Source organism: Vombatus ursinus, unplaced genomic scaffold (genome assembly GCF_900497805.2).
Source record: "Vombatus ursinus unplaced genomic scaffold, bare-nosed wombat genome assembly UNPS02008961.1, whole genome shotgun sequence".
In the NCBI taxonomy this organism is placed as follows: domain Eukaryota; kingdom Metazoa; phylum Chordata; class Mammalia; order Diprotodontia; family Vombatidae; genus Vombatus; species Vombatus ursinus.
This window is the reverse complement of record NW_020948739.1, coordinates 5466382-5489250: the sequence shown is the minus strand read 5'-3', so window position 1 is coordinate 5489250 and position 22869 is coordinate 5466382. Positions and strand designations below refer to the sequence as shown.

The following is a 22869-nucleotide window of genomic DNA, read 5'->3' as shown; positions in this document are numbered from 1 at the left end:
AATATCTAGTTCAAATGCCATCTCTTTCATGAAGTCTTCCCAGATTCTTTCAGTCAATAATCCTATGATCCCTGACCTTGATAGCACTTGCTGTTAAGGAGTTTTCATGTATTATAATACTTTGTAAATGTATCATATCAACTTACGAGATTATGAGCTCAATGGTGGGACTTGCTCCCTCACTCTATAGTATATAGAGAAGGTGCTTAATCAATGTTTGTTGAAACCAGATATTGAAAAAATGTTCCTTAGCATTAGGGAAGTTATGGATAGTCAGTCAGTCAATATGCATCTATTAAGCACTTCTTCTGTGTCAGGCACTGTGCTAAGCATGGGGGACACAAAGAAAGTTAAAGAACAGTCCCAGCCCTCCAGGAGCTCATAATCTAATGGAGGAGCCAACCAACATTAAAACAACTACGTACAAACACACTATATGAAACATAAATAGGAAAGAAGCAACAGAAGAAAGGGACTAGAATTAAGAAGGTGAGGTTTTGGCTAGAACTTAAAGGAAAGCCAGAAGGTAGAAATGAGAAAGAAGAACATTGGTCAGAGATGGGTGAGTGTTTTGTTTATGAAACAGTGTTTCTGTTTAGAAGAATATGATGGGAGGTGAGTGTGGGTGTTTTTGTGTGTTTTATGTGTGTGTGTGTGTGTGTGCACATAAAGTAAAAGAAGACTGGAAAGGTAGAGGGGCAGGTCATAAAGGACTTAACTGCCAAAAAGAGGATTCTGTATTTGATCCTGGAGGTGACAGAGAGCTAATAAAGTTTATTGAGTGTATATGTATAAAGGGGGGGGGGAGTAAGCGGGGAAACATGGCTGAACCTATACTTTAGCAAAATCACTTTGACTGCTGAGTGGTAAATTTAGTGGAGTGGAGTGGGGGAAATAGTTGTGAATGGCAGACTGATCAGCTGGCTGTTGAAAGAGTTCAGGTGTAAGGAGATGAGAGCCTGACCTAGGGTGGTGGCAATACCAAAGGAGAGAAAGGGAAATATTTAACATGTTGCTAAGGAAAAACTGATGGGTTTTGGAAACAGATTGGTGAGAGATAGTGAGAAATCAAGGATGACACCTAGTTTGTAAGCTTGGGGTAGGGAGGATGGTGGTGTCCTCAACAGTCACTGGGGAATTTGGGGGGAAAAGAAATTGAGTTCCCTTTTGGATATGTTGAGTTTAAAATATCTATGGGACATCCAGTTCAAGATGTCCAAGACAGTTGGAGATGTGAGACTGGAGGCCATAGATTAGGGCTGGATAAGTAGATTTGAGAATCATCAGCATAGAAATAACTGAATCCATGGGAAATAAAGCTCAGGGCAGAAGATTCAGCCACTCAACAATACTGAAAAAGTGATCACTTAGGGATAAGCTGTGATAAAATAGTATAAGGTGAAGCAAATAGGAGATAAGGGACTCTGCCCTCATGGAGTTTATATTCAAGACAGAGATAGATACATGACATTCACATGAAAAAGATGAAAAATAAATTAACATGCCATTCTGTACAAATTAATATGGTGAGGGAAACATGCTCAGAATGACTTCTGTATTCCCTACATTAAAGATGAATTTAAAACTGTGAAAATATTGTACTGAGGATATACTGAAAATCCTACTAACGTTGCTGGGAGAAAGAACCAATAGACCTATCTGATAATTTAGAGTCATTTTAAACGTCTTTAAATAATTTTTTCTCATTATTTAAAAACCTAAAATACTTTTAGGGATTTTTAGATAATCTCCTCTTGCTAAAACAGAGCTTGCCCTGATTCTTTTATAGTAATGAGTAAATAGAAAATGAAAATAGCACAGTACTTTTCTCACATCTCTTAAGATTTTCTTTTATTTGGCAAGCTATATTTATATAGAAAAAATATTTGTTTTTAGACGTGAAATAGATCTATGACTAACTCATCATGAACTTACTAAGACTTTCTTATTCTATTAAAACAGTGGAACAGTACAGCCCTTGGTTTTTCTGTAACTGAAAATGTAATGTTTAGTTATACAACAAAAACTAAGGACCTGAAGGCTAAATCTTATGATATTTCAACCATTCTACATTGTTAAACTTGATTCAGCCATGAGACATGAACTTCACAGTATCTGTAGGGGAGAAGAGGAATGCCTTTTGGCCTACTGGCTGCTTTTGTTTGTTTGATCAATCCTAAAATTTTGGAAATGAAGACTAATTTCATTGTAGCAGTGGTTACATATTGGCAAATGTGACAGCTCTTACCTGTACACCTGTAGTTAGAGGCTACTCCCTTAAGCACTGCGTCAAAAATGGACATTTCCACCCTCTGCTTTCGGTGGTGACAGCTAAGCAGCAAAGAAGGCTGGGACACCACAAGATACAGGAACGGGTCGAGCTGTAAGTCTCCAGCACCTCTTCGTCCAGGCTGTCGCACAATAGTGATACCAAGGGCTTGTCTAGCAGAAGATCTTGTAGATGAATGGAGATTTTCTAATGAAAGAAGTCCTATCTTTCTTCCAGAAGGGAAAGAAACGTTACTGCTTATGAGGTCATCAGCTGTCACCTTAGAAATACAAGTCTGGCTGAGCTGAGTAATGCCTTCTGACTCTGTTGCTGGTAGGTTTAATGAGCTCTTGCCGACTTTGTCACTATCACTCTGGTCTTGTGCTTTCATTTTGGGTAAAGCTGTACAGGAATAGGTCATCAGAGAGATTCGACTTGCAGTAATAAATATGTCAAAGGGAATAAAATTTAGATTTTTCACAATTGATGACTGGTGAGAAGGACGGGCAATCCTATGCTGACTGGCACCACTACGTTGCTCTATTTGAACAATCCTAATTTTGACACTGTCACTACCAATGCCACTGTCTTGGGCTCCACTGCAACGGGAAGAGGTTTCTGCTATGCCCCCATCGGGCATATCCATGTTTTTCTGTTCTTGTTTGGAGACCTGTAAAGGAAAAAATTAAAATCATTCTATAAGTTATACTTAAAGTATTTCCATTTGACTGGCAAACAATTATACTAAGCATGATGGGGAAAAGGGAATTATAAAAAAATCTGCCAAATTCAACTTCTAATGTAGTCATCCCTCATGAAAACACAGTAGGTGTCTGTTCCAAAGAAATGATGACTCGCCTTAAAGGGCCAAAAAAATACAAGAAGGGAAATGAGGAAATATGGGTTTCTAGTTTCTAACATACAATTTGGAGTTTATGTCTCTTACTCTGAATTAAAATAAAACAGTATCCATGAGAAGCTGTACCACTTGAGAAGATTAAAATATTTGACAAAAGTAGCTCATGTTAAGCTGTGGACAATATTATGTTTAAAATAGTATTTGATAACATAAAACCATCCTGTAAGATTTTCTGGAGTAAGAAGTGTGTGTGTATGGGAAAATTTTTTTCCCCAAATTATAAACATATTGGAAAAATATGCAACCTGTCACCTATAAATATTAATATCAATACCTGGAAATATACTTTACAGTAGTATAGGCACTTAAAACAATTATCAAGGGAAACTTATCTATTTAAAGCTGAATTTTTCCTTAGCTCATTCAGTGTTATCAGCTCTCCCCAACTTTTTGATTCCATGACTCCTCCACTCATCAATCATTCCTACTCTAAACAAGCCCTTATATATAACTATGAGAGGAAAGGAATCAGGGATGGGTTGGACATGACCTGTATAAGGAGAGCAGTTGTAATCCAGGAAACAACATGTCAATAAACCCCACCAAAAAGTGTGCTCTTAGACATCTTTTTCTAGGTCCTTCAAGTGCCATTTTGAGAATTACTGTTCAAGGTCTTGCATTTTCTCATTAAGTTCTTGCCACTTTTTTCCTCACCCCAAATTACAGTGTATATATTGTGTATATCTCCTATAATCACTTTTCTGTGAACATGTTGTATCCCTCCAATAGAATGTAAACTTCTAGAAGGCAGGAGAGCTCACTTTTGTATCTATATCCCAAGTGCATTCCAAGAGTGTTTGGTTCATAACAGCTAATAAATGCTTGTTAATTGATTGACTCACATGTTGTTTCTCCAATTATAATCAATTTGCTTTTAAAAGGCCTAAATATGAAACAGTTTTTAGGCTACCAATAAAAAATGTAATAGTAGTATAAGGCAAGTTAAATAAGTTAAATCTCCTATGCTTGACTGATTAAGGAAGGAGTACTTCTCAGGAAAAATACAGTTATGTCTTGAAATTGGAAGACTTTGATATTATTATTATTTTCGAAATAAAAAAGAAAAAAATTTAAAATAACCATATTCAGTAAAAGAATCACACAAAGGACTAAATTCTCCTTTACTGGCAGATGAAAACCAGTAGTTGTGTTGCTATCATGGAATCAGGGAAGAGGTTGTGATAAGTTGGAAGAGGTACATATGCATCCGTAATCATTTTACCAGCAAACCATCTTTAGTAAAACTAGGAAAATCACAATCACAATGACATTTTTTAAGCTTTCAAAATTGACATTACAAACACTTGAAATGCATCTCCTCATATAGTATCAGCCTTTAATTCTCACCGAAGTGTCATGTGAAAAGCAATAGCTAAGGCTCAAGAGATAGTTGATCGATACCCTTTACTGATGCTTTGCCTCCTTCACTAACAGTCTACACCTTGTCTCATTGTGACAGGCAGGTGAACCTGAGTTCTCAGAGGCTGCACCTGGCAAATACAGGAACTGTGAGTCTTACAAAGCTTGAAGGGTTTGGAGTAACAGTGGGTGTGTTTGTGATCCAGAGACCTAACCTTACCCAACTCATTGATGCTCAACTCCAGAATGAGGGCATTAGGTGATAAGATTGTTTTTTTAGACCTGGCCATTCACAAGGGCTATCTACTAAGGTATAGAGAGGGTATATGAGCTACATCAGTATAAGTATTTATGGATCCCTGAAATATAGCAATATACTTCAAACTAAAAAATCCTTTGGGTTAAATGTTATGGCAGACCCCAATCAGTCAAATTTTGTGAACTTATGGGGAACACTTAGAATGAAAATTGTTTCATTCATTGAAAAGCAAGAACATATTAATGAGTTTTAAAAGACATAACTAGATGTCAGCGTCAAATTTTCTCCTGCTGGATAAGGCAGCATTGTACAATGGACAGAAAGCCAGCCTCTTAGTCAGGAAGACCTGACTAAGTTCAAATCACTTAATTCATCGGTGCCTCATTTTTTTTTCTTTTTTCTTTTTTTTTGGCTAAGCAAAGGGGTTAAGTGACTTGCCTAGGGTCACACAGCTAGTAAGTGTTATGTATCTGAGGCCAGATTTGAACTCAGGTCCTCCTAAATCCAGGGCCAGTGCTCTATCCACTGCACCACCTAGCTGCCCCTGTGCCTCATATTTCTAAGATCATATAAATTATAGAGCAGGTGCTGATCTGCCCTAGTAAAGTCTACTTTCTCTACTGCAATAAAATCACAAGTTCAGTTAAAAAAATTTTTTTTTTAAATAGTAATCCACAGCTGTCTTTACCTGGGGTCCGAAACTTAAAAAAAAATTTTGACAACCAAATTTTAATAAAATTTGTCTTTTTTCTTTTATGCATTTAAAAAACCCCCACATTACTCTGAGAAAGGGTCCACAGGTTTCACTAGACTGCCAAAGGGGTCCATGACTCAAAAAATGTTCGAAACTTCTGATATAATCTCTTTCTTATATAAAGTGAATTTAGTGCTACCTAAAATGGTTAACATGAAAACACCAATCATCTGTAAGGAAGAGAAGAAAATACAGTGCCCATTTCAATTCACTAAACATTTTATCAAACATCAGCTATGTTAGGTCACTGTTAAAACTTATTAAATGTTATGGCCACACTAATCTCTAGCTGCCATTAAGTAGACTGGTAGTGTGAAATAAATAAGCAGCAAGAGCACTGTAGACTACCACTCATACTGCATAGATAACTGAACAGAAGTCAGATGGCAATGCATCCCAGTCACATTCCAAGCAATATGGAATTTGGCCGTGTCATCCAGAAATGAAAAGCTGTGATTTTTATATTAAAAAAAAAATCATGGTGTACCCAGGCTTAGCAGCCTGGTTTCTGAAAACGTTTGTTCAAAACCAAGATTTGTCATTTTCCTTTGCTGCAGAAATAATATTTTCATAATTGAAATAAATAAGCTATAATTTTCAAGACATATTGTAGATATTGAAAAAAAATCTGCTGATGTGTTACTAGAACACTGCAGATATATCTGTTACATTGAAGAGCACTTGGCCAGCTATTGAGTAAAGTTTTACAGTTAATTAAGTGTGCCTGGCCATAAACTTGGGCATCAATTTACCATTCCTTTGTGGAAAAAGAAAACTTCACAATGTAATAGCTTTAAAAAGACCTTTTGCTTTACTATAGGCTAAAGGGACTAATAATTTAAGTTGTCAAAAACAGCAATATTTGCTTGCTGTTAGTGACTATAACAGAAACATTTATCATTGGGCAGTATTTGTTATATCAGTTTTACTCTTTACATAACCCATTTAAAATGAACAATAAAAGTTTTCTTTAATTAGCTACTGGTGTGCATTAACATGATCATGATTAAACCATAAAAACCAACTGTACGTTACTCTGGTCCCCTCTCCCATATGTTTTAAATTATTCTAGTTGAAAATGTACTTTGAGTCCCTTTTAAAGGTTCGACCTTCTGCTTTCAGAGAATTAAATGCATATTACTGTAGTGGAGAAGATAATGTTTCAGACCTCCAGGCATATATTAAACACACTGGCAGCACATTAGACAAAATGCTTGACTTATTAGATACTTCCTATTCTAAACAGTGTCATCAAAGGCTAAAAACAAAATCCATATAAAAGCTGCACAATGCTTCCACACAGAACCTGTGCCAAAATCCCTGTACTTTCCAACTAATGAGGAAAGGATGTGTACTCTTAACATATGAATGTAAGATTTTCCAAGCATTCACTTTAGGAAACTGGGCTATTGATTCCATATGGCTTATGTTAAATGAAACTGTATTGGTAAAATAACCTTTAAGATATCTGGCATGATAACTGTAATTAAACAGTATTCAAAGGGCTAAAACAAAGGAGAATTTGGTTCCACAATAGCTAATTAAAATAAAATGAAAAAACACAGCATGTCATCTATCAAGATAAATTGTTATTGTTTAAGAACTATTTAGATACTGTTAAAATATACTTTTAGATAAAATCTGAAAGGCTTGGAAAAATATTTGTGGCTTAAAAATGGATAGTTTGGCGAAGAAAAAAGTATAAGACTCTGAAATTTTATGCGGAGATAACAGCTTTAAGGCTTTGAGCATAACCAGATGGTTCTTAAACTGCAGGAATTCTACAGTTTCCCTGTCAATGGGCTTCAATAGGAGGAGGTTTTCAATAGCTAGGAAAACATGTCAAACTGATAGTTTACTTCTTAGATCATTTCAGTGCATTTTCCCATGCTACAGTTATGTAGCCTACAGATACTAGCCACCATGGAAAAGGTGCTGAAAGCTCCACTAGTAGCTAGGGAACTATGGCTAATTCTTCCTTTTTATGTACCATGATAGGTGAGTTTACCAGTTTAACCTTTGGACTTTGGGGGGTGGGTGGGAGTAAGGAATGGGGAGGGCATGGGCAATTGGTTATGTCTAAAAGGGCAGGCTTGGATGGCACTTGTACATTCTGACAATAAAGAGTAAATATAGGAGAAAACCTCAAATAAAACTAATTAAATGTTTTCCCAACATATGTCTGTCTTGGGTTAAGTAGTTTTCTAGTAGGGAAAAAGAGTATCCTAACCAATTCTCACTAATAGAAATTTCAAATAAAAGGATTGAGTTTTGAAAGAAAAAGTGGTAACATATTAGAACATGCAGAAAATTAATCTTATTAATATAATGATTTTATTGTGCTAGCTAACAAAATATTTAAATATCCTATTACAATACTTTGTTCATAGTCTTTTCCCTTTATTTGCTAAAAACCTAATTACACATATACTAAACATAACCCATCTGCATATTTTTTCCACCTTCTAATCATAATTACAGTTATATAATGGTAACACTGAAGTAATATTTCCACTGCAATAGTTACTCTAATGTTGATCAAAATATCTTCAGCCAATCATGAGATCATTTTCAACATGACATAAATTATGGAAAAAGTCACAAGTGTGAAACCACAGAATCAAAGTGCCAATCACATCTGGTCCATCACTATGACATTTGACCTAATTTTATTGCTCTTGCTTAAAACAATATTTTCATGGCCATAGGCATCATGTTAGTTTACAAAATCAACTGTTATAAGAGGATATGGTCAAGGATTTTTATTTTATACTGGGATGACAAAGAAGATGCTTTCCAATTCTGAAAAAGCTTATGTGCTCCATTATCAAAACATCTAAAGTCAAAACACCTGCGAACGTAGTTCTATTATTATCCTTCAAAAGAGTGTGTTACTTTCCTTTGTTGTCTACTCTTAACATGGATAAATTCTATATTGGTAACTCTACATAAATACGAAGTCATCCTGACAATTAGAAACACTTTTCTCCAAGTTAATAAGTTAACGTTGTTAAGCAAAGAAACCAAATATATTTTTCTTGGTGTCAATGTTAAAATGATGTAACCATCACAGTCCACAAGTTTTTATCCCTTCACTCTCCCACCTCCTTTTTGAGTAATTACAAATTTGTCATGTGCTAGGAGAGACTAGTAAAAATAGCATGCAAGTATCTAAACTTAAATAACAAAAAATTGTGAAGGGGGAACAAATATATTTTAAACTGAATTGTCTCTTTTAGTGTCACAGGTCCAACTTTTCTGACTGAAGAAAGAGGCTTTAGGCTTTACTCACCCCTGCATACTTGTGTACTGAATGTGTATGCGTGCGTACACATACATACAGGCACACACACACACACGGAGTGCTAGAAAGCAAGGCTTTTTTTTTTAACACTGTATTTCTCTCAGCTGAATATTATATATGATCTCGCATGCCATAATTATTCCCAGTTGGATGTAAAAGAGAGTTTTCACAATAATGCAGTAATTATGCAAAAGAGCAGAACTAATGATACCCATCACTGCATAACAGATAGGACGGTAAAGAGGACTACTACAGTTTCAAATTTCCCCTTTCATAAGTTAACTTTTCCAGCTCTCTGAAGTCCCATTAAGAGGCTACTAACTACAGCCTACTATCAGTTCAAATATTCACATACTGAATCAGTGCTAACAGTACAACAGAAACAATAGGGCCATCTCACAGTCTACTCTGTATTCTATTACAGTCTGTGTTTGGTCTGTTGTACTAATTTGGGTGGTAAATCAACCAACCAGGAAAAGACTAGGATTACTGTTAAGTTGAGTATAGCACCTAGCAAAATGTTGGTAACTAATTCGCTTTCATAGACTGAAATAACCTGAATTCATGCATAAATGTACATAAGATGTATAAATATACACAGTCTAAAAACAGGATAAAAAGTACTCTACTTATCTAAAATTCTGAATACATAATTCTGTATTTCAAGCATGTTCTTTTTCTCATTTTTTCCTTTTAGTTATTTGATTACATACTCCTATTTAGATATTATTCATAGGGAAAAATAATTTTGAAATGAAACTTGGTATACAGAGTCTTATATCAGAAGCACTTTATGTTTAAAACTGAAAGAGAAATAGATTATTCAGTAAATGATTTTTAAAAATTTTCAGTTCAGTTTTAGTTTGACTAGTTTAACGAAAATATTATTTGACATATATTTGACTTTTCATCAAAAGAAATGCTTTTACAGTAGAAACCAACAATGACCAACTTTAAAATTGTCATGATATTAACTTTTTAAAAACAATGTAGCTACTGTATGCGCAAGGTAAAATCTTCACTAAAATTCAAGGTTCATTCCACTGCTGTCAATGAGGAAAGCATTTTGTTGCCCTGTGGCTGCTTAAAAATTTTCAATCGGATTAAATCAGCTGCAAGTCCTCATTATACCAGGGTTTACAATTGTGTCTAAATTCTGTGTCTGTTTCTCATAGAATTCTACTCAAATTGACTTGGATTGGCTCCTTCAGAGCTCCTCTGATTTTACTAGAAACAACTGTATCGTATCAGCCTCTCTCATAAACTTCCTCTAAGATTGGATCAGCTCTGAACCTGAAGCACATGAAAGTTTGCTATGCCTGTGCCGGCTGCAAAAATCACCAAAAAGTTTGAACTAAGCTGTGGCAAGAAAGCTGAGCTAGACTGAAAGCTTCCCACTGGCAAGTAGAAACTTACGAATATGCATCTTTGATAGGAAAATTCTAGTTGAACTACAGAAGTAACTTCCATGGATTAAAGGAAACAAGTTCTTATCTATCTTATATTCCCTACTGAAACTTATAAATGTGTACACATACAACTTTGGAGGAATCATAGAGTAAACCATAAAGTTGAAACTCAACGTAGATTCCTGGGAATTTTAAAAAATCAAGTATGCTTTTTAAACAAAATCAATTTTTCCAAAAGATAGGATTAGTGAAAATTTTTTTGTGAATTCATCCTGAAAATGGATTAAAGTAGGTATACAAGAATTTTTGCTTCATCCATCTATTTGCTTTGATATCAAAAGTTAGCAATTTAGCAATAACTGATTTCCCTTATGATACATTATTCATTTGATTAAATAGACTAATACTTCTGTGAACTGCAAAATTCATTCAGTTGAAGTAGATACCTTTTCCTAAATAACATTTCAGTAAAAATTACTGATGATATACTCTTTGGTAAACTTCTTTTGGTACCACAGAGCTTAAGTTTTATCTGGATGCCATTTATCTGTCAAGTTCCACTAGCTCTTTCAAAGCTTATATAAATAGGTAGAGAAATGCAAAGTGACCAATGGTCAACATGAATCTGAGAAGCATCTTTCACATGTACTTCTGTCTCAAGGCAGTGGCAACTGTTTCTTCTTTTCACAAACAGTCACTAGGCCATATATACAGCCCTACACAAATCATTTTAAGTCTTCAATTCTTGAAGACTGTCAGTTTCTGAACCAGGTAAAAAAATCCTGAGGGTGGATTTCAAAACTCCTGGGTTGGATTACCCCAACAGCTAATCACACACACATACACACATACCCCAGAAAATTTTTCTTTCATTTCCTACCAGTGAGTCTCACTCCTTCAGCAAAAAAAGCCTTCCTAATGTCACTGAATAGAACTATTCCTTTCAGTCTCTGTTCAAGTGGTCCCATATGCATTTCCTTAGATCATTTCTGTGCATGTGGAACAAAGGGAAAAAGAGATACATTTTGGCCCCCCTCCTCAAGTGACCAAATCTCATCACTATGTTATAAAACTTAATGCTTAAGGCTTATCACCCTAAGAAGTCTTTTCTCAAGTAACTCATATCTAGACACAAATGAATAAAACCTAAACATGACTGCCATTATAAAGATAATCATACAAATCGCCTATCTTCAACCTTATGTTTTGCTTTGAAAATTTTAAATTATTTTTATTATGTATTTAGCAAACACTAACAAACATGAACATCACATTTGACAAACTATAGAAAAGAGGAATGTGTATGGAACGATGAAGTATGTCACAGTTTGTTGGTTTTTTTGTTAAACTATGTAATAAATTTAAAATAATGACAACAAAAATTTTCCACAAAGTGCTACCCCCAATGCCTCACTGTGGCACACAGGTGATCCTGGACTCCAAAATGCTTTTCCAGTGAAGCATAAGTGGCAGGCTCAGCATACTAGATAGCCTTTGATCTGCTTCTGAGGCCCAACCTATCTAACTATGGCCACCTGATATAAATTTTTTTGGCCATGGAAAATCATCAAACAAAGAAAAAGAAAAAAAAATAGACCTCTTGAACCTCTGCAGTGACAATGGCAGAGTGGTGGGAAAAGGGGCAAAAGATACAAAGACTCATACAATTTTTAGACTGTCAACACATTTCAGTTGGACTGGGGATACTCTAAATGTGAAATCTATGTTCAATAACCAACAAGCGGATGTATTGCTGGAGGAGTCAAATCTTTTCAATCTTGACATTCTTGCTATAAATAAAACCAGAAGAAAGAAAGAAGCTGGTGCTAAACGGGAGGATGGCTTCCTGGGATTCCTCAGAGAGGTAAAGAAAGGTGAAACCAGAGAGGGTTTTATCGTTTACCCACAGGCAACAAGAAACCATATGGTCATCATGTATTGCAGTCCTAATGATGAGCATTTGTAAAAACTTTACCATACTGAGGATAAAATGATAGAAAAACTGTATGAGGACCTTGATAAGACCCTCCAGATCAACTCCACATAATCTCCAACACTTGATCACTTTAACGCAAAGGTGAGAAAAGGCAAGGATAGGAAGAAATATATGGCAAAGGATTGTTCAATAAGAAGGAAAGAAAGAGGCCCAAACTTGTAGATTACATAAAAGCCTCAGGTCTCTCAGTCAGGAACACTTTCTTTAAAAAAAGTAAAAAAAAGAATTGGTTAGGTGCTAAAGTCCAGCACCAAATAATACCACGAAGAACATAAAGATATTTTAACATACAAGGAAAAAATAGTTTTTAATGTCAGTCATCTAGCATTTATTAAGTGCCTATTATATGCCAGGTACTGTGCTAAGTAAGCTCTGGGATGTGGGAGCTATCTCTGAGTAAGCATTTTTGGTGTATACCGCTGGTTTATCAGAGCTAAGATCTGAATTGGTTAAAAAAAAACCCCAGAAAAAATGTTATTATTGTAGACATATACTGAATATATAAATGAAAAAGCATTTATTTTTAATTTCTTAGTATGTGCAAAGTACAAGCATGGGATAAAAACAGAAACACAAGACAGTCCTTGCTCTCAGGGAATTCACTTTCTAACGGAGGAGGCAACCCAAGAGAAGGCTTGAGCTGGGGGTCATGCAGAAAGGGCCAGTGCTCAAGAGGTTACAGTGGCAAACGAGATGGCATTTTTAAAATTATAATTTCTATGGAAAAAACTGTTTTTGTCATTAAGCCATTTGACAGTGCTAAGGGCTTTGGTGATGAAAACTTTCTGGATTTTCATTAGCTGTGGCTGCTAAGGAGATAGGAGCTTCAGCATCTGTAGAAGCAGTTACTAGGCTGCAAGCTAGGTGGCTCAGCAGACAGCATGTTGGATCTGGAGTCAAGAAGACCTAAGCTCAAATCTCTACTCTACTAATTGTGTTGCTCCGAGCAAGTCACTTCACCTGTGTACCTCAGTTTCCTCTTTGGTAAAAGGGAGATGATAATAACACCTACCTCCCAGAATGGTTGTGAGAATCAAATGAGATAATAGCTGTAAAGCATTTAGCACAGTGCCTGGCACACAGTAAGAGCTACATAAATGTTAGCTATTATGATTATGAACATCATGATCTCCATAGAGCTGCTCCCTTGGATGACAGATATGGGGTTAGGCTAGAAGCAGGGCTGGTAGTTTGGGAGGGCAATCCTACTCTTACAGCTCTTGGACCAGGGGTGGGGAACCTGTGGCCTTGAGGTTACTTGTGGTCCTCTAGGTCGTCAAGTGCAGCCTTTTGACTGAGTCCAAGTTTTACAGAACAAATCCTTTTATTAAGGGGATTTGTTCTGCAAAGTTTGGATTCAGTCAAAGGGTTGCACTTGAGGACCTAGGGGGCCACAGGTTCCCCACCCCACTTGGACACAGGATCCTGGGCTATTTCCACCGTAATCTAGGGAGGTGATGGTTTGAACAGCTTGGCATGATGGCCACCCCATCTCTCTCTCCTGGTGTACCAGCTCTTTCTGTGGCAGTTGGTCTTCAGCTGTCAGCAGTGAAAGGGACGGTAGGTCCTATCTCTCGAAGCAAGAAATGCTCCCCTTTTGATGATGGCTGTGAGATGCAGACCACAAGCGGGGCCTGTGGTGTGGGGACACTACTACTCCTAGGGCAAAAAGACAGGGGAAATCCAAGGCAGAGCCCAGGTTAAAGAGAGAAATTCCTGTTTTGGGATGACTTTGTACTGACTGCGTCAAGCCCCAGAACACCATAAAGTCTCATTCTAAAGCATTTGGTCTGTTTATACAGGGCAGACCGAAAGGATGGAGAATGACAACTGCTCAGACTTCAATATGCATTTGTACGGACATCCTAAAGAGCTTGTCCAACAGTATTCATATTTGGGGCAGACAGCACAGATGGCCAAGTTGGGCCCAATGTTGAACAGGAGGAAGAAACTGCAAAGCTTCTTTGATGATCTCTAACCTTTCCACCAAAGCAAAATCCTAAGTTTTCCATTCTTACATTCTGCCAGTGTTGCTACATAGCAGTCAGACAGAAAATTAATGCCTCTGAAGAACTAAAAAAGGTGACCCTGCAGAAGTTAAAGGGGACACATGGGTGGGTGTGAACAGACTACAACACATACCCAAGGAGAAACTCTGAAGAGCAGTAAGATAGGATGTCATCAAAAAATGATGGGACAGGAAAAGGAGACATGTTGGTCATGGCAAGAGTCAGCTATGCCAGGAGGACAGCCAGAGGGATTCACTAAGAAAATGCCAATTTTTAGCACGTTGGGTTGACCCCAAATGGGAAGTGCACCAACAAGAGTCACACAGGGTGGTCAGACACGGATGCATGCCTCTGCATCACTGGAGGGAACACCTGGATCAATAAGATCATGGATCCCTTGGAATATTTTGAGAATACAACTGCCCTACTTGCCTCCGTATTCTCCTGAACTTCCTTCTGTTTCCTTGTTCTTTTTTTAATATTTCACTGATACTTTTCATTTTTCTGCAACACTACTGCTATTCATACCCCTCTAAAGAAGTCTTTCTTAGTGTAATAAATAAAAATGGTTGAGCAAAACAGATCAAGACATGGGTTATGTCTGAAAGTACAGGTCTCAATTTGCAGTTCTTAGCTCCTCACCTTTTTGCCAAGAGTAAAGAAACCTGCTTCATTATCACTTTTTTGAAGTCATGATGGGTCACTTAATTCTGTTTTCAAAGTTGTTGTCCCTTACATTATTGTGCAACATTTTCTCCTGGTATTGCTCAGTTCATTCTGAATCATAAAAGTCTTCTACGAATCTGTCATTATTAACACTTCTTCTGGCACAATAATATTCTATTGCATTCCACTACAATAATTTGTTCAGCCATTCCCTAAATGAAAGGCACACACTTTGTTTCCAGCTCTTTGTTACAACAAAAAGTGCTGTTACAAATAATTTTGTACATATGGATCTTTTCCCTTTAACTCTGATCTCTTTGGGCTATATGAGGATCAAAAAATATCATTATTATTAGAGATAACAGGTAAATGAAATTTTGCAAATCTTAAACTGCTATATAAACGCTAGCAGTATTATGTGCACAGCACTGGTTTCACTGCGTCAAAGGATATGCACAATTTAGTCACTTTTTAAGTTGCTTTCAAAATGGTTGGGATTTAATATTATATTTTGGAAGAACAAATATGCCTATAACAATATAGCACTATTAAGAATCAATTATGACAATACTAGGGGCAGCTAGGTGGTACAATAGATAGAGCACTGGCCTTGGAGTCAGGAGGACCTGAGTTCAAATCAAATCAAATGATACTCATTAGCTCTGTGACCTAGTCATTTAACCCTGATAGCCTTGCCAAAATAATAATAATAATAATAATAACAACAATAATAATAACAACAATAAAAATGACAATACAAGTTCTTCAAGTGTAGGGTGATGTTTCTATCACCCTATCACTCTTATTGATTATTAATTAGTCAGCAAAATTCTTTCTGTAGTTCTCAGTATTTTATGTTGACCCATTGCCCTAAATAATGAATTTCAGCCATCACCATTTATATTAATTAAAGAGTTTTAATTTTGTAAGTTCTCTAAATGGTAAGCTCTTTGAGGGCAATGTTGACATGCTCTCTTGAGAAAACTTACAATTAGGGATTATTTTATTTTAGAAATCACATTGCTTTCAGTCAGGCTCTGCCATGAGTTTATAAAGATTAAAGAATGCTATTCCTATTAACAACATCTTATCTGAGAGACTGCCAATGAAAGTTTTTTTCCCCAATTTTCTGCACTCCTATTCTCGGCCATATAAGTTTTATTTATAAGTTTTATACAAGGAAATTTTAATTTCAAATAATCAGAATTATCCTTCTTACACTTCAACGATGCTCTTTCTTCATAATAAAGTTTAAGGTCTGAAACTGCTGAATCTACTTCCTTTACATCTTTTTTCCTGATTTCTTTGAAGTTCCTGACCTTTTGCTCTTCCAAGTGAACTTTGTTATTATTTTTTAACTCAGTAAAGTTTTTTTAGTAATTTAATTGGGATGACATTGAATAAATAGATTAGTTATGGAAAATTGTCATTCAAAAATTATATTGGCTTTACTTACCTATGTACAATAAATATTAATTCAATTATTTAGATCTGAGTTTATTTGTATAAAAAGTGTTCTGTTTATGTTCATATAGTTCCTGTATCAGTTCTGGTAGATATACACTCAGGTTTTTATACTGTCTAGGTATTTTAAATGTACTAAAACAATACTGAATAATATTGCTCACACACAATGTAGTTTCTCTATTTTTCACTTTTGATTACATTTATTGTAACTTGAAATTTGTCTGAGATCATGATTACTGTCCCCGCTTTTTTTACATAATAAATTCTACTCCTGCCCTTTATCTTTGTTTGTATCTTTCACTTTGATAATGTTTCCTGAAAGCAACAAACTGTTGAATTCAAATTTTTAATCTGCTATCCATTTCTGTTTTATACATAAATTTGTCCCATTCACATTCTAGACTACAATTACTTGTGCATTTTCCTCCTTCCTATTTTTCTTCACTATTCTTTTCAACCTATTTACCCTATCCCTCCTCACTCCTCTACTTTACTTCTACCCACTACCTTGCCCTCCTGTTCTTTAATCTACTCATCCCTCTAAAAGTCCTTCCCTGATCCTCTTCACCCCACTCTATCCACTTGCCTTTTTATTTCTTTATGAATTTAGAAGACTTTTATACCCTAGATGAGTGTGTGTATACTTCCTTCTTTAACCCATTCCCGATGACAGTAAGGTTCTAGCACTACCTGCGCTCACCCCTACTAGCTTCTTTATCAATTTTTCCTGTTTTGCCTCATTTGTATGAGCTAATTACTTCTTTTTATCTCTCCCTATACAGTTTTATTTTTTTAGAATCACCCCACATACTCAGCTCAGCTTAAGCCTTTCTTTCAAACTACCCAAATAATGATGATAATCATAAAAATATTGCTAATATTTTCATATATATGAAGTAAATAATTTGACCTTATCGAGTCCCTTATAATTGGTCTTTAATGATTACCTTATATTTTTCCTGGATGTTATATGTCAAAATTTCCCTTAAGTTCTGGTGGTTTTGTCACAAAAACCTGAGTCTTTAAGTTCGTTAAATGTCCCTTTTTTTCTTGATTCAGGATTATACTTAGCTTTCCTGGGTGAGTTACCTTCAGTCATAACCCCAGCTCTTTTGCTCTGTGGAATATAGTATTCCAAGATCTATTGTGCTTCAACATAGTAGCTGCTAAGTCTTGTAGAATCCTTATTGTAGCTCCACAATATTTAAATTGTTTTTTTTTTCTTGTTGTTTCCAATATTTTCTCCTTAACCTGGGAGCTTTGAAACTTGGCTATGATATTCTTGTAAGTTTTCCTCTTGGGATCTCTTTCAGGTGGTGATTGGTGGATTTTTTTCTATTTCTGCTTTGCCTTCTTGTTCTAGAACTTCAGGGCAATTTTCCTTGATAATTTCTTGGAATATCATATCAAGATTCTTTTTTTAATTGTAATTTTCAGGTAGTCCAACTATTCTTATGTTATTGCTCTTTGATCTGTTCTCCAGATCCATTATTTTTCTGATGAGATGTTTCACTTTCTCTTCTATTTTTTCATTTGATTTTGTTTTATGATTTCTCGGTGTCTTAGAACATCATTAGCTTCCCCTTGCCCAATTCTAGTTTTCAAGAAATCATTTTCTTCCTTAAGTTTTTGATTCTCTACTTCTAGTTGGCTGACTTTCTTTTCATAATTTTCTTCATTGCTTTTTTTTCTCCATTTTTTCCTCAATCTCTCTTTGATTTTTAAAGTCCTTTTTAAGTTCTTCCAAGAATTCTTTTTGTGCTTGGGACCATTTGACATTTCTCATTAAAAAAGGAGTGACTTTTTTAGCTCCATTATCTTCCTCTGAATATGAACCCAGATTTCTACCCCCAAGATAATTATCTATGATTGGGTTCTTTCTCTTTTGTTTACTCATTTTTATTTTTTTATTTTTTGTTTTATTTTGTTTTTAGTAGCTATTAGTGTAATCAAGTTGTAGTCCTGAGGTATGAGGAATGATGCTCCAAGCCTCAGGACCTTCTTACTGTTATTTTCTGAGGTTTGTCTTGTGGTCCAACCTTGAGCTCTCTTCTCTGCTCGTAAGCCATGGCTAGGGCCCCCAGTCACACTGTCCTGCAAATGATCTTGCCCCCCTTGCTCCCTCCAGTGGCTGCAAACTACAGCTGTCCTCTCTGCCCTGGAAATGAAACTCCACTATCCTGCAAGTGGCCACAGCCAGCAGGGTCCCTGTGCCTCTGTTACTGCACTCAATAGGTGTGTGCTAGCTCCTTCTCCCTTACAGCAGCAGCCCAGCCTAGCCCAGGATGGATCTGGTCAGCACAGCTGTGCGTGGCATCCCTTGACAGTGGAAGGTCCTTCAGTCTCCTTCTACTCAGCTATCAGACTCCCACCCTGTCTGCAAAATGGAAGTTTCTAAGTCTGAGGTTGCAGGCCAACCCAGCTGTTTCCAAGGCTTGTTGTTTATTGATTCTGCTGAGTTGGCCTGGAGGTGTTTGCACTTCACTCAGGCTGAACCTCTGCCCTTGGAGGTCAGGTCTTCCCTGGAGTCTTCTCAGATTGTCTTAGAAGGACAACTGTTTGACCATGTGTTTATGTCTGCTACTCTGAGGTGATATATATATCACCATAAGTTTTCTGACCTACTCCACCATCTTCCCAGAATCCTCTCTCAATTATGTGCAATCTTGTCCCATAAAGAAAAATAGAAAGTGTGGTAAGATAAGTGTGACAAGTCATATCAAGGACATTCAAGGATTAAAATGGAAAGAGGACTCCAAAGAAATAGAAAAGATTTGCGAAAAATACTACACCGTATTATTTTCTCTATGAAGGATAGTGAGATTTTCACCCTTTGCCCTAATATCACACTACAGTTCCTGAGGTGCTTACAAAGGAAGCAGAAACACTAAAGAAAACTAGGAGAGAAAAACCAACTGGATTGGATTAAGTATATATAGGAGATATCTGCGCTAGAGGTGATATAATTGTGAGGGTATTGAGGGACTGATTTACAAGGATGTAAAGATGTAGGAAAAAAAAAAATCTAAAAACTTGATGATTTCCAGAAGAGGTGAACAAGAAAACAGCAATGCTTACTGAACTAAATTCAAACTCCTAACGATACAAAATCTTCATGAGGGTAATTTAAACCCAAATTGAAGGCATCTTCAATTGTAGGGATTAAACAAGCTTTCTCTCTCTCTCTCTCTCTCTGTCTCTCTCTCTCTCCCCCTTCTATCTCACCATTCACTGGAAGATATAAAGAACGTAAGATCCCATCATTTTTACTGTGTAACGATTGAGAAAAAGCATTCAACTCAGTAGAATAGGCTTTCTTCCACAAGGTACCTCATATGTGTCAAGATCATTCAAGATTCCTTAGAAGATTTAACAACAGAAATAATCATGTTCAATGACAGGAAGATGTATGCTTGCCAAAGATGACAGAAGAGATCCAGTGCAGAGCCCATGTGAAACAGAAACTCCCTGGGGATGTTCGTGTTTGAGGATGCCATTGCCTTGACTACATCAAGCCCCAAGACACTGCAGAGCCTCCTGGAAGAGATCTATAATCACTCAAAGGTTTTTGGCCTGTCTATACACACAAGAAAGATCAAATGGATGAGGAATCTTTTTGGTCTAGATGGCAACATATACCGATAAGGGCACCCTATAGAGCCTGTCCAGTAGTATCTATTTTGGGATCAGACAACACAGATGGATGCTGAGCTAGGTCTATAGTTGAAAGGGAAGAGAGCAGCTGGATTGGGAGGAGAGGGTGCTGGGAAGACCTGAGGTCGTATTGTTCTTCAAATACTTATCAGCTGTGTGAGTCTGGGCAAGTCATTTAATTTCACTCTGCCTCAGTTTCCTCCACTGTAAGATAAAGATAATAACAGCACCTACCTCCCAGGGTTGTGATGAGGATAAGGGGAAGGGAAAGGGAAGGAAATAAACATTTATATAGTGCCTATCACGTGCCAGACACTGTGATTCGATCCTCACAACAACTCTACAAGGTAGGTGCTATTATCATATTATTATATCCATTTTACAGTTGAGGAAACTGAGGCAAAAGATATTGAGTGACTTGTCCAGGGTTACACAGCTAAAGAAGTGTCTGAGGCCAGACTTGAACTCAGGTCTTCCCGGCTCTGAGCCCAGTATTCTATCTACTGAGCTACCTAGCTGCCAGGATAAAATGAGATAATATCCGTATAGAATTCCGCAAACTTCAAGTGCTATATAAATGTGAGCTAGCTATTATAACTGGTCCCAAGCTTATCATTTCAGCAAAGGCACACTTTTAAAAATATAAACACTTACTAGTCTTGCCATATGGGCAACGAAACCTGGAATGCCACTACCTCTGAAGAATAAAGGATGAGCATCATGTAGAGGACAACGGAAAGAGGCATGGTGGGTGTGAGAAATCTGCAACATATAACCATTTAGGAATTACAAAGAACAGGGATAAGGGATGTCATTAAAGACTTATATAGCAGAAAGAGAATTTAGGCTGATCATGTGGTATGAGTGAAGGACAACAGATGGATGGCCAGGATGACCCACTGGTACCTTCAAGATATCGGGAGAAAGAGAGGAAAGCTTCTGGAACATTGGATGGACCTCCTCTGGTGAACTTTTGGGAGTATATGAATGAGAACTGTACAAGATCGGTAGGAATGATGGGTTATGAATCTGTATTGTTAGAGGCAACTCTAGAATCAATAAGATTAAAGTTCTACTTAGGACTCCTACTCCCAGTGATGAAGGTTTAAAATCTCTATGTTATCGCTGTTCTTTTCTCCTGCCTCTCAATATCAGGCATCAAGTCCTGTTGATTATTACTTCATAATATCTCATATATCTTTCCTTTCCTTTCCTAGGATTTAAAGTCAGAAGTTATTCATTGTTGTTAATAACATCATACATTTAGAGCCATAGGGCTCTAGAAGTTACCTAGTTGAAACACATTTTATAGAAGAGGTCTAGAGGGTTGAGACTTATCCAAGGTCACACAAATATATATGTGCTAGGGCTAAGAGCTGCAGAAAGGTTCTCTAACTTCAAATCTAATTCTGGAATGTTATCACCACACTCCTGAAGTATGCAAATGTCTCTTAACTGATCTCTAGAAGTAACTGTCAGATAAATCTTTTTTTAAAATAATTCACCAAGATCCTTCTGCTTAAAAACACTACCTATTGGATAAAGCTCAAATCATTTAGCTTGACATTAAAGATCTCTATAGGATGATCCCAAATTATTTCTTCACTCACATTTCTGACTATTCCCTATTCAAAATCTCTACTGCTACTCAAATGCATCCTTTAAGCACACCAGGCCAAACATTCCTCCATGTCTTCTTCACACATTAAAATGCATCTCATTTCCCTTTCAACTTATCAATTGTACTTATTTCTCAAGGCAAGATTGTGAAGTCGGTGAAGTATGTTCCCTCTCTTTTCTTTTTTCCATATCCTACCTCATAAGAAATAAAAATATATAGTGGTCTCAAGTGTCTGAAACATCAGGTTGCATCCATATAAAATTTTTACATACACACACACACACGCACACACATGCACGCACGTACGCGCGCGCACACACACACACACACACACACACACACACACACACACACTGAGGGCAGGGCATCTTGATGATGGTGTTAGTGGGCTACGGGCAGAGTTTAAAAGCAGTATTTCCATAACAGATCACCTCTTTGCCATCATATAGTTTACTTTAAGATAGTGAGAATACAAGATTCCATTGTGCTTACTGTTAATTAACTTTATTTTAAAAACATTTGATTCAATAGAATAAAATAGTATTTTAAAGACGATCTTTCAACAAGGTATTTCCCATCAATACAGCAAAAACATTCAAGATTCCTTGAACCATATAACAATAGAGATAAACATCTTAGCTCAAAAATCCAAGTTGAGGCAGCAAAGTGGTGTAGTGGATAAAGCACTGGGCTTGGAGTCAGAAAGACTTGAGTTCAAATCCAGTCTCAGACAATTATTAGCTCTGTGCCCCTGGGCAAGTCGCTTAAACTATATGACTCAGTGTCCTCATTTTTAAAAATGGGATAATAAAAGCCCTTACCTCTCAGGGTTGTTATGCAGATCAAATGAGATGGTATTTGTAAAGCACTTAGCACATTAGTAGGTACTTAATGTTTCCTCCCTCCCTCCCTCTTTCCCTTTCTCCTTTCCTTCTTTCCACCTGGTGAATTCATAGGTGGATAATTCAAGTACTCCACAGGTATCCAGGGGATTTCAGCAAGCAGACCCTTGTGGTGAACCTATGTAAGGACACTGGTAGACTGCACAGGATAAGTAAGCATGAGTGATTTGAAATCTTGATCTCTGAAGGGAACATTCAAATTAACGAGCCCATAAGCTCCATCTGAACATCTGAGATATATATATATATATATATATATATATATATATATATATATACAT

The 22869-nt window shown here is 36.6% G+C and overlaps 1 protein-coding gene across 3 annotated transcripts in view; it reads right to left on the bottom strand.

Annotated features, from left to right (window-relative positions):
- Positions 1-22869, bottom strand: part of VPS13B (vacuolar protein sorting 13 homolog B) — a 1004773-nt gene that overhangs the window by 255609 nt on the left and 726295 nt on the right. For all 3 annotated transcript variants that reach the window (XM_027849971.1, XM_027849973.1, XM_027849972.1), the window contains exon 34: positions 2249-2939. In XM_027849971.1, the coding sequence (XP_027705772.1) occupies positions 2249-2939 (691 nt within the window). The remainder of the gene's footprint in view (positions 1-2248; positions 2940-22869) is intronic.